The following is a 13,639-nucleotide window of genomic DNA, read 5'->3' as shown; positions in this document are numbered from 1 at the left end:
ACAGCCGCTCGCGAGTGGGTCTGAATCAGGCCCTATGTCCGAGATAGCATCTGTATGGTGCACTCTCGAAAGAAAAAGATAAAGTATAACGATTGTTTAAAGTTGTGGCAGCATGAGGGGGATACGTGGCTTAGAGGTGTGCATGAGATGCAAACCAGCGTCGCGTGCACGATGCAGGGAAGTGCACACACAGCGCTAAGCAGCAGTGAAATAGCACGCACACACAGCAAGGTAACGTTGTGGAAGGTAATGTCTATGCGGATGGGGATAAAGGTACAGTCGATGTAAAAACCCATAAAAATGTAACATGTAACCTGTACCCTCTCTTAAGTAATTATAAGGAACATGTTGCATTAAATGTTAAATGTACCACAACAGCAAGCACAGGTAGCTGCCTCACTAGTACCAGAAATGGAGGTAGCCCCACCCGTACAGGAAGTATTAACCCCCGCTTTAACAGTAGCGGAGATTACTAATACCATACGTAGTAGCAGTAGGCTGAACGCTCAACTAGGTAATTTGGTCAAGGGTAGCATTATGGCAGGCATACATCTCGTCCATACAATAACTGTTCCCAATGGGAATCTGGATGTGAATGGTGTGGTGCCCACAAGAGATGTAGTGATGCATTGTCCTTGGACAAGAGCTGAACTAAATTCCATAATGACTGACTTCCCTGACCCTAAGAAGGAATTAGCAAAATGCCAAAGATTTGTGAAAAACTTGGGTAATGCTCAAACCAATAAAGATTGGCGAGTGGTGTTAAGGGCCTGTCTTCCACACAATACCAACGTGAAAAAGTTTATCACGGATTACGTATTGGAGGGAGATGGTCCCTTAACAGATGAGGATAACCAAGGTAACATTACCCACATAATAACTCAATTGGGTGTATATTTTTTGGTAGTAGTTAACTGGAGAAAAATTTTCACCATAAAACAAAAAGAGAGTGAATCTGCAGAGGATTACTGTACCCGAGCTCTGCAGACTATCACCCAGTACACTGGGATAGAAGATATTAAAGATAGCACCCATCACAGAGAAATGGTCATCACGGTACTTATGGATGGTCTTAAAGACAATCTAAAGACCCGAGTCCAGACCTCTCTACCTGGCTGGAGAGGAGTCACTGTAGACACACTCAGGGAGTCTGCTATTGAGCACGATAAAAACATCCTCAAGAAGAGAGAGACCCAGAGCGAGAAGCTAATGGCTGTTAGCATTCAAGCTCTAGAAGGAATGAATATACCATCACAGACACACCTGCACCTGCACAGCTACACGCCCTCACCAATCCTGCACCGCCACAAACACAGCCCTACCCCACTTATCACACACAGCCTCAAAACCCATACTATTCACAACCACCAAATTACCCTCAAAATCCTTATCCACACTCACAATCTTTCCCTACCGCTCAACTCACTCAGCAACCCTTTCACCCACCCCACTCACGAAGGTGTTTTTACTGCAACCAAGTGGGACATGTAATTAGGAACTATAAGGTGAAGAGGGTAGGACCCCCTAACCAGGGAGTACCTAGATATCCACATAAGGGATATATGCAGAATGCAGGGAATTCTCCACAGTCACCTGCTCCAATTGTGGCCTTAAATGCTGTATTGGAGAGTGAGAGTCAACAGGGGCAGGTCATACCTGTAGTCTACAGCCAGTCAGGTTAACTGGGGATGCTAGAGAAGAAACTGTAATGTTAATTGACGTAACTGGTACTAAACATTCTTGTAGACACAGGGGCGACCAGATCAGTGATAAAATAAAATCTCCATCTAATTTACAGGTGACCAGCAAAACAGTACCAGCAATGGGTGTAACGGGTAAAGTACAACATTATCCTTTAACCAAATCTGCAGAGGTTACTATTGGCCCATTGCATACCAGGCATTCCTTTCTCCTGGCAGCAGCGGCCCCTACTAACCTACTGGGAAGGGATTTGTTATGTAAATTGGGATGTGTCATTTATTGTACCCCTGATGGTATATTTCTAGATATCAGAGAGAGTTGCGCAGGAGGTGAGGGATATATTGGACACTCCACAAAGGTTAATGTTTCACTCTACTGTTTCAGATAAAAATCCATCTCTAGTAGAACAAATGTTATCTCAGATACCGGGGACCCTCTGGACCAAAGATGGACAGGACACTGGATTGATGGTAAACGTAGCTCCCGCAATGGTAAATCTAAAAAGCGGTAGGCAAGCTCCAAAAAATCCCCAGTACCCATTAAAACAGGAGGTAGAGATAGGGGTTTACCCCATAATTGAGCGATTATTACAACAGAGAATTTTAGTCTGTACAGCGAGTGTAGCCAACAGTCCCATCTTTCCTGTGAAGAAAAGTGGTGGGAGGGGTTATAGGCTGGTACAAGACCTTAGAGGGGTTACTAAGGTAGTAGAGAGCCAATTTCCTCTAGTGCCGAATCCAGCTGTCATTCTAATGCAGATCCCACCAAATGCAACCAAATTTACTGTCATTGACCTCTGTTCTGCTTTCTTCTCTGTACCTCTTCATCCTGACTGTCAGTACCTATTTGTATTTACATACAGGGGGGGTACAATACACATGGACACGATTGCCCCAAGGTTTCATAGACAGCCCCAGTATCTTCTCCCAGGCCCTACACGACTGTTTACAATCTTTTCAACCTGCCAAAGGATCTGTTCTAATACAATACGTGGATGATTAATTGTTGTGTTCTGATTCATTTACGTCATGTTTAAATGATACTAAATTTTTATTGCTTCATCTCTCGCAAACAGGGCACAAGGTTGCTAAGGACAAAATACAGCCATGCCAGTCCAGGGTTAAATACTTGGGACATTGCCTAACCCAGGGGTTACGACATCTGACCACTGACAGAATCCAAGCCATACAGACCATGACACTGCCGCAGAACCAACAGCAAATCCGTACCTTCTTGGGAATGTGTGGATACTGCAGAATGTGGATCCCAGGTTTTTCTATTTTGGCCCTGCCACTACAGGACTTAGGCCCTCATTCAGAGGCGCTCGCAAGAAGCGAGCGCTCGTTCTGCATGAGGGCGGCCGCTTTTATTTTTTAGTGCGGCCTCCTGGTCGATGGTCGCGATGGTCAAGACCATCGCGACCATCGGGGCTTGCGACGAGACCCTAAGGTTGGGTCTCGGCAACCGCAAGCCCCAGGGAGCTTCCTGCTCGATCACTGCTGATGTCAGTGTGGCCGCCCACAAACCGGCAGGTGTTCCGTCAGGAACGCCACCGTTTGTGTAGCCGCCCCGCCTACAAAACGGGGCGAGCTGTCGATCAACATTGACAGCCGCCCCTTTTGTAGTGAGCTCCGGAGCGAGAGAATTTCTCTCTCGCTCCAGGGCTTGCACACAGGTTATGCTGTGGTAAATGACGAAGACATCATAGAGGCCGAACCTCTTGGCCCACCTCATTCGGCCCAAGTGGCGGAGATGGTGGCACTAAGAAGAGCGTGTGAATTTTCAGACGGTAAATCTGCTAATATCTACACTGACTCTAGGTACGCCTTTGGGGTGGTACATGATTTCAGTGCTCTATGGCGTCTGAGAAATTTTATGACAGCAGCAGGCACACCAGTCGCACATTCCAGACATATAAAAAGACTACTGACAGTGATCCAATTGCCTAAGGCAGTGGCAGTAATTAAGTGTAAAGCCCATACATGTGAGGATGATCCGGTGTCACTGGGCAACAACAGGGCAGATGAAGCTGCCAAATGGGCAGCAGGGTTAAAAGTGAGTGTGCCAATTAACCAAATGACGTTTCAAATGATTGACATGCAGAAATTAATTGAGATGCAAAATTTGTGTTCCATTCAGGAAAAGGCAGTCTGGAGGTCTAAGGGATGTGGGCAGGAGTCCTCTGGACTCTGGAGAGATGGACAAGGTAAGCCAGTGGCCCCCAAGGCACACTACCCAAGCCTGCTGAGGCAGCGCATGGTCTGACTCACTTGGGAAAGCAAGGTATGTGCAAATTGGTGAGAGCATACTGGTGTGCACCAGGTTTTTCTTCCCAAGCGGAAAAGAGAGCAATGTCCTGTTTGACCTGCTTGAGGAAAAACATTGGGAAAACAATCCCCACCGAACCATCCCACATTCCTCCGACCGACGGACCTTTTCAGGTAATACAAATTGATTTAATCCAATTACCACCATGCAGGAATCTCAAGTATGTATTAGTGTGTACTGATGTGTTTTCTAATTGGGTTGAGGCATACCCAGCTGCCACTAATACTGCTGTGTTTACTGCTAAGAAAATAGTTCAGGAATTTGTATGCAGATATGGTATCCCTAGAATTATTGAAAGTGATAGGGGTACTCATTTTACAGGTGATGTCTTCCAAAACATGTGTAAGTTGATTGGTATTAATAGTAGACTTCATACCCCCTACCGACCGCAAGCCAGTGCCAAGGTGGAGAGGATGAACGGCACTATTAAAAATAAATTAAGTAAAATCATGGTGGAAACTGGACTGGGTTGGCCAGAAGGACAACTCCTAGACCCCCTCTCAATCTGTCCCACTTTGAAATACTGTTTGGTAGACAACCTCATTTAATTATAAGTCCGCAGGAAGATTTGAAAAGTAACAACGAGGTAACTGTAAAGTATCTTATAACAATGAGTAAACATTTAAAGCAGCAACAGCAGAAACTGAAATTGTTGTCACATGATATGCCAGAAACAAACTGTCATGATGTTGAACCTGGAGAATTTGTTATGATCAGAAATTTCTTGCATTCAGGTTGTTTGACAGATCGATGGGAAGGTCTGTATCAAGTGTAGCTGACGAGTACAACATCCTTGAAAGTGGCAGAGAGAGATACCTGGGTCCATTCCACTCACTGTAAGAAGGTCAACCAACCGGTGGAGAGACAAGGCGGAATCGAGACAGATAACATAGACCTGTCAATTGCGAGTCTGTTCCGGGAAGGTTAAAGGTTACAATGAGATACGTGAGCTAAAGAAATTTGTAGATCATTGTTTTAGCAATGGAGTGGTCTACTGTGGTTATCTTTGTGTTTTCTCCCAGAGTTCTCATTATCTTGGGTTGTTTCGGGATCTCTGGTTTCTATGACGGAGGACAGAGGACGAAGAGGGGAGCAGGTGGTGATATCAATGGAGTGGAGTTGGGAGAAGGAGTGCTAAACCAACCAGGGGAGTAGCTGACCAAACCCAGTACAGTAATTGTTAAGAGATCTGCTCTGTTGGAAACTCGGAGACAGTGTGAAGGTCTCTCGTCTGAGGATTATTGTATTTGTGAGTTTTGTGGGTCTTTAGTTGATGAGAATTGCAAACCTAAGTATAACCAGTATTGAGTTGGGTACCTTTTAGAGGATTATCATACTATGGTGGGCAAAGTTTTAAACCAGACTGACTTGGGTGTGTTCTCATGTGCCTCAGGGACAGCATAATGTAGGGTTAGTGCCGTTTCCATTAAATGTCTCTGAGGTTTTAGAATTACAACAAGGGAAGACGCTGGATGGAAAATTTCTAAACACCAAACCACCTTATTTTAAACTCCACCAGTACCAAGTAGATAAATCACTTTTATGTTTGAACATCACCAACTCCAATAAACCAGAAAGTTGGGAGGTGACTGGGAATAACCAGATGATGACCTTCTCACTAAGAGCTGATTATGAGCCTATAAATTTTGAACTGTTACGCACAATTAGATACAAAATGCGAGACACTTCCGATATCGGTATACACAAAGTTTCACCAAAGAAATGGTTGGTAGGGTACTAGAAGGGTATTGTGGGAGAACCTGAGATAGGATCATTTGCTAGGGAAATGTGTTTGATGATTACGATGCATTCTATTCCTTACATTCTCCCCGATGTGTATTTTATATGTGGAAGGAAAGCGTATAAGTGGCACTCTCCGAGTCCAGAAGGTTTATGCTACCTGGAAAGGGTACTTCCAGAGCTTATAACCCTTACACATGGTGAAATTCTTGGTATCCATAAGAATACACCATCTCCATATCTTCATACACAGTATGAACACTGAGACAAAAGAAACATGATACCTGGTGATGTACATAAAGCCACACAGTTGATTAGTGAAGCAACTGGCTTTCAAGTTTTAGTAGCATTGGATCCCACCAGGATCGCTCAGGGTACTTTAAATTTTAGATATATATAAGATCTTGCCAAATTGATAGATAATATCACCAAGATGTATGATGACACGTTCAGGTATACAGGTAAGGAGTTACAGGCCTACAAGAAAGAACTTGTGCAACGTAGGCTAGTGTTAAATTATTTAACAGCTATCACTGGAGGGTACTGTGTGACTTTATCCACCCAATTTGGTGTCAAGTGTTGCACGTACATCACAAATAACACTAGTGACCCCAAGGAGGTGATAGACCGGAAAATGGATGAAATTCTGTAGCTAAAATGGGAATTTCAGAAGAACCATAATGCTTCAGTGGCTGAAGTAGAGGAAAATGTAGAAAAGTGGTTCTCTTGGTTGAACCCAGTGAAATGGTTCTCCAGTCTAGTAGAGTGGGTCCAGGAAATGGTTGCGAGCATAGGCAAGCTCCTGATCCTCATACTTATTGTCATCCTAGTAATTGGCTTATGTGTCAGGTGTGTTCCTAATGTCTTGAAGTGTGGAAAATGTACAAGGGCAAACAGAGAAACAGTGATGATGGTGGTAAGCAATGATATTATGGATACCAAGGTCAAGGAAGAACTGTATTACAACCCCGAATTATAGTGTACCATCAGATGATGAAATATAAAATCATGTGGTCATGCATGAATGTATTGTTAAAGTTATTTTAAAACATCCTAGATAATCAATCGCCCCAATCTTCCTTTATAGGTTTGATGAGATCCCACATCCCACCAATGATCCCTATATATCCGCAGATGGCGTATAAGGGTTGTTCTACCCTCTTGAAACGCATTATTTAACGGTTCAGTGACCTACTTGTGTCCCACCGTATATAACCTTGAATAATACATTATTATGCATGACTACAAAAGGTTAAGATCAGAGTGTGATAGCGTATTGTTTGCTATCAAAGGGTGGACTGTCGAAGTCTTATAATTGGTTATGATGGTTTGTAATTATTATTTGACGATCTAGTCGTTTATGAGCTGATAAAGAGTAAATTTGGACACTACTCTGTGTTGGAAGCAAGCCGATGCGCACAAATGCGTATATATATATATCATTCAAGGTTTAGCCAAGTGTGTGAGAGGCAGGAGTATGTCTGAGAAAAGTAATTAAAAATACACAAAGATACTGTGAGTGTTTTGCATATAGATTGAGAAGCTCTGCATACAGATACAGTATGTCTGTGGAAATTGAAATATAACACAGACACTGATATGCACAATTGAAGTGTTCTGAATGTAGAGTTAGAAACAATTGTCAGAAGTTTGAATATCATTAGCAATTGTTTGCCTTGTGTCCAATACTGATGTGTTTAAGAAGCACTAACAATTGTATTCTAAATAAGCATAGGAAAGCCTTTGTTAAAATTCAGACTTCTTGCCAAGGCTTGCTCCACCTGTGAGCAGGGCAAACTTCATTTTATATGACCTTTTGTAATTATCTTCAGATGAAAATAATATAAAAAAAACAGTTACTGGATGAAGCTATATATATTTATATTAATATATATATATATATATATGTATATATATATATATATATGTATATATATATATATATATGTATATATATATATATATATATATACACACAGTCAGGTGCATAAATATTGGGACATTGACAGAATTTTCATATTTTGGCCTCTGTTCACCACCACAATGGCTTTGAAATGAAACAAGCAAGATGTGCTTTAACTGCAGACTTTCAGATTTAATTTGAGGGTAATTACATTATAATTATTAATTTTGGTGTTGCTGAGCTCTCCAGTGTGTTCTTTCTTTTTAAGAATGTTCCAAACAGTTGATTTGGCCACACCTAATGTGTTTGCTATCTCTCTGATGGGTTTGTTTTGATTTTTCAGCCTAATGATGGCTTCACTGATAGTGACAGCTCTTTGGATCTCATATTGAGAGTCGACAGCAACTGATTCCAAATGCAAATGTCACACCTAGAATCAACTCCAGACCTTTTACCTGCTTAATTAATAATGAAATAACGAGGGAATAGCCCACACCTGTCCATGAAATAGCTTTTGAGTTGATAGTCCCATTACTTTTGGCCCCTTAAAAAAGTGGGAGGCACATATTGAAACCGTTGTAATTCCTACACCGTTGTAATTCCTACACCGTTCACCCGATTTGGATGTAATTACCCTCAAATTAAATTTGAAAGTCTGCAGTTAAAGCACATCTTGTTTATTTCATTTCAAAACCATTGTGGTGGTGAATAGAGGCCAAAATCTGAAAATTCTGTCAATGTCCCAATATTTATGGACCTGACTGTATATATATTATAAATCCATGACACATATTCAGATACACATTAATGAATAAAATCCATACAGCACATGTTTGCATGATACATGACACATGCACGCAGCGCAGCGTTCAGACGCACAACACGCACTGCTGAATTTCTGTAAATATATCACTATTACTTATGCAAGCACATATAGAAAAGGTTCCCTAGCATTAAGAAAAGGTTTTGTTAGACAATCATTATGGTATAAAGTGTGCATATATGATATTTAAGGTATACAACATGGTAGACATGGCATGTTTGGTACTATACTGACACCCTGTTTATTTCCAGATATTCGAGTTTATCAGCGAGGGAGTCGCATCTTGCGTTCGATGGTTATGGATCATAGGAAATTATTGGTTAGAATGTATACTCTGTATGTAGTGTCTTAAACCAGTTAAAGAAAGACAATGTAATCTCAAGACATTGTTGGAGAATTGGGACATACCCCTAGTGACAACATATGAACTGTCCTATGAACAACAGCGTACTACAAAGACCAAGAGCAAGAACCAATGGAATTATGTTTGTCTGTCTACATTGTTGATATCTGTGATCTGTAAAGTATATAGCCTGCTTGCTGATCCCAACATACAGCCATTCTCCTTGGATGACCACAGGCTTCTGGACTGATGACTGTATGCTGGGACCGGTGCGCACACGTATGTATTGGGCTGTATCTTATTTTCTGTATTTAATTGTTTTTGCGCTAATTGTGCTAGATAAAAGCGTGTACCTTTCTATTTTTAATACAATAAGAATATTTGTGCTTTGGAACCACAATTATTGTCTGGACAGCGATTATTTCTCTCTAGCAATTTAGGGGTATTCATACATCCGGAGCAGGAGCACCAGGAGCATTCAATCCCACAACATTACCGTATTATTTCGGCGCCCCGTGGTTGCCAACCTACACCGGAGACATCCATGGAACAGATGGGACTACCTTTACCGAATTTAAGAACAAAATAAAGGCAATGTTCCAACTCTATCTAAGCGAACAACAACAAGTTGAAGTGCTAATTGGACAGTTAAAAGGGTCGGCTCTCTGAGAGGTAACCTAGTGGCCTGTGGAAGAAAATAGAAGAGTGGATCAAATCTTACTTCGGCTCGCCACTACTTTTGAAATTCGAACCCTGTCAGAACTGAAAACTCGATTTTACTCCAGGAAACAACTGCCAAGAGAAACTCTCCGTGACTTTGCATTAAGTTTACAGGAAGCTTTGCATGCCATTCAAGCAAGGCATGCTGAAGAGATAAGAGACACAGAGGAAACCCTGGTGTCCCAATTTATTGAAGGTTCAAGTTCAGAAGGAATAAGATCCCAGTTGCGCATGTTGAGAATGCAGTTGCCAGAGCCTTTCGTTTTGGACTTCAAGGAAACGGCCATTCAAGTAGTTGTCCCTACACTTACCCGAGAGATTAATTTCCCGGAAATGCCGGGATTCCAGGAATCACCGAGTCCAGTTCTGAATCCAGGTCGAGGGATCGGGAATGTCTAAGCCCTTAAAGAACCAGTCATTCAGAGCATTCAAACTTCTGCTACTGAGTTTTTTTTTAAATATTCAGAGCCAGATGAAAGAATTGGCCGAAGACCTAGCTAAAGTATGTAACGAAGTTCGTAGTTTGACTAGGCAACCAGCCTCTGGTGCCTCTGGGCAGAGGTGAGATAGGCGAAGAACAGATAATGAATGGTGGCAACCACCACCCAGAGGTGGAAGAAGACCAACAGACCAATTTGACCCTCAAGGTCGCCCTATATGTCATCAATGTCAAAGACTGGGACATATTGAAAGAAATTGTTCTTGGACAGAGAATTTAAGCTCTCAGGCCCCGAGGATGGAGACCGAGCCTCGGGGAGAACAAGAGTAAGACCTGCCAATGGAGAATAGCGGCTCCGCTATAACAAATCATGTCATACCAGTGAGGATGAATTGACCACCATCATAGATGTTGACCCTCTATTCCATAATGGGAAGGTTTCGGGAAAAGTCATCTGGTTCGATGTGAGACATGGGTATGGATTCATCAACCAGGATGACACTAAAGAAGATGTGTTCGTCCATTATACAGCCATCAAAAGGAACAATCCCAGGAAGTACCTCCGCTGCTTGAGAGATGGAGAGAATGTAGAGTTTGATGTGGTCCAAGGAGCGAAAGGTCTGCAAGCAGCAAATGTCACTGGTCCTGGTGGCTTTCCAGTACAAGGCAGCAGATATGCCACAGAGCGTAAGCGTTATTGACACCATTTACATCGCAGAAGTTTTCCACGCAATTACTGAAGAGACCTCGAGGACCAGGTGTAGAACAAATTATCAGCCGAAATAGAAGAATCCGTCATGGACAACAAAATGAGACAGTGCTGCAGAGTCCACACAACGTAATTGGTCCACAGTCTTCTCCCGAACCAGAGCCCGAGAGCGAATCTAGAGCAGAAGACCTCTATCCTAAAACAAATTATCACAATCCGGAAAATTTAAATTTCGTTAAACAAGAAATGGATCCCGAAAGGGAGAACCCTATCGTCACAGAGGAGGATTCGGAACCTTCTAAAACCAATTGTCCAGATTTGGTTAACTTGAAGTTTGAAACTGACATCCCTAATGACACTCCTAGTACAGATAAGGAAGTAGTGACGGATCTTCTTCTAGAGTGGTATCACCCTGACTGCAAGTACATCGCCATAAGCTCTGTAGAGGTACCTGCAATTTTGAAACAAGCATGTAGCAGGTCAGGGAAGAGACGCAAAAGGAACTCGACTCATTGGTAATAAGCAATGGAATGCCTAATAGCTGTTGTGATTGCCTAAAAGTATCCAAATAGAATGTTATTTATATAATTGTTGTTGCTAACATTTGTAACAAAGTTGTTCTTGTTACACATGTCATAGTGTATCTAAAGGTGAAAATTGTAAATACAATTTGCTTAAACTTGTGTGAAACATGCGTGAGGACATGCATGATTCAGCGGGGAAGGATGTGATAACCCCAATTCTGGGAGTATCACTAATAAGATAAATAGTAATATATAATAAATAAACAATATTTATTTAAGTTTGCATGATGCCCCAGGGCTGTGATGTGTATTATTTATTTACTGGACACTGGCATTTGTATGCCCTATATTATGCCCACTGGACAGTCTCTATTCCTCTTTGGGATTATGAACTGTCCCCAGCCGTGGACTGTTAATGGTGGGGTAGTGCAGGGTCTGGACTGCCCCACTGGACTTGAGGGGGGGCCAGCTCACCCTCCAACAGTGATATATGGCCATTGTGACTGTAATGTAGCACGTGCACCCGGGGGGAACAGAGCCGGCGCGTGTCAAGGACCCAGACAGAGCCTATAAGAGGAGCTGCCCAGCTGACTGACAGTGAGTCCGGAGGAAGCGTGATACAGCGCAGGGTCCACGCACTCACCGGACAGCTGTGAGATTGTCAGCGGAAGCCGTGGGTGCCATTTCCAGGGTGAGAGGCTGGACTGACCGGAGCGTGGCTGTGAGGAGAAATGGCCATCATGGAGGGAACGTGTCACCCGGAGCTTGTCAGGGAGCTGTTGCTACTTGGGAAAGGAAGCAGCATAGGTGGGACTGCCCCGAAGCCTTCTCCCTCTGTGGTGACTGACAGCGGAGGCTGGATTGGAGGAAAGGACGCTATCCCAGGTGCTGCAAGCGCTGATCAGCTGGACTACAAGGAGCAGGTTTGTTAGATGCACAGTGTTTTGCACCACACGGAACTGACAGAAACTGCAGGCAGATATAAATACGCAAAGGGCTAATTACCTGTGAGCTCATAGTAGTTTCTGCAACACTAAGAGATTAACTACAATACAGCCATTCAATGAGGATAGAGCCTGATGGAGTTAATTTATTCCTCATCTACTTTATAGCATCAGGATAATCCCTTCTCCTATACCCAGATACTCAGCTTGAATTAACAGTTAATAAGGAACTGTGGGCCTGATTCAGAGCCGGACGTTCTGACCAGAGCGCTCGCTCTGAATCAGGGCCCTCCTACCTAAAAATGGAGCGGCCCCTTGGACGCTCGCATAGCTGTGGGTTACCACCCACAGCTATAGTGAGCGTCCATGATGATGGTCACGATGGTCAAGACCATCGTGACCATCGGGCTTGCGATGAGACCCTGCGGTAGGGTCTCGCTGCCGCAAGCCCTGGAGTGATTTTGGCTCTATCAGAGCCAAAATCACTCCCACTGACATCACTAGTGATGTCAGTGGGCCCGGACCCAGACGGTAGGCGTTCCCATGGGAACGCCTCCGTCTGGCAGCCACGCCCCCGGCACGCCCACCAAAGGGGGCGTGCTGTCACTCACCATCGACAGCAAGCCCCCTTTGGTGTGAAACCCCGAGCGACGTATTCCTCGTCGCTCGCCGGGTCTTGCGCATGCGCACGATGGAGCTCCCTCCATCGTGCGCATGCGCACTTCGGCACCATTGACCCGCTTGCGAGCGTACAGCGCTTGCGAGCGGGTCAGAATCAGGCCCTATGTCATTTCGTCCAGACCATCTAACCTTAACTTATGTTGTATTATACGGAGTTGAACTTTCTCTGCTAACACCCGTGACTAGAACCACCGTCGTATACTCATTTTAGGCAAAGGCAGCCTTCTTCAGGGACAGCTACAGGCTATCTTAAAGAAGTTCCAAGCCCGGGCTTTCAGCATTCAAGGGCCAGCGACAGTATTACCATCAGTGGCAGTGTAGCATTCACAGATAACTTCAGATATCCTAGCAACATAGCCTTAAGGCCTTGGTTAATGAAAAGTGCACCAAGCAAGGGGTTCTGGCCAGACATTCAGGGACTAAGGGCCTGATTCAGAGCCGGTCGCTATTTGCGGTCGTTCGTTCAAAAAAGGGTGGCTATTCAAATGAACCGTTCGCTAATTGCGGTCTGTTCACGCCTCTAGGTCTGAACGAGTGAACAAAACTTGCGGTTGTTTTTTGGGAAACTATGCCCCCTGGCCGCTCGCATCCTACGTCATGTCCGCTATTTATTAGATTAATCGAGTACATCGACCAGGGTATGAGCTGCTCGCTATTCTTGTGGTTGGTTTTTGCTACCACAATTTTGCGAGCAGTTCTGGCTATAAAATAACCCAGTGACGAGCACAATGACGCTGCTGTTTTAATTATGCACACCCATAAAATGCCCGTTTTGACCTTTAAG

General features: G+C 43.6%; 1 protein-coding gene and 1 pseudogene across 1 annotated transcript; both read left to right on the top strand.

Annotated features, from left to right (window-relative positions):
• The first annotated feature begins 261 nt into the window (after window positions 1-261).
• Window positions 262-9,957, top strand: LOC148480780 (uncharacterized). Its single transcript, XM_088453858.1, is given in 2 exon segments — window positions 262-273; window positions 9,271-9,957. Coding segments are annotated over 2 exon segments (699 nt in total).
• A 73-nt stretch (window positions 9,958-10,030) lies between these two features.
• Window positions 10,031-11,225, top strand: LOC148480779 (uncharacterized; annotated as a pseudogene).
• Window positions 11,226-13,639: the final 2,414 nt, after the last annotated feature.

Source organism: Taudactylus pleione, unplaced genomic scaffold (genome assembly GCF_031769625.1).
Source record: "Taudactylus pleione unplaced genomic scaffold, aTauple2 ptg000597l, whole genome shotgun sequence".
NCBI classification, from domain to species: domain Eukaryota; kingdom Metazoa; phylum Chordata; class Amphibia; order Anura; family Myobatrachidae; genus Taudactylus; species Taudactylus pleione.
This window is presented reverse-complemented; position numbering and strand designations above follow the sequence as displayed.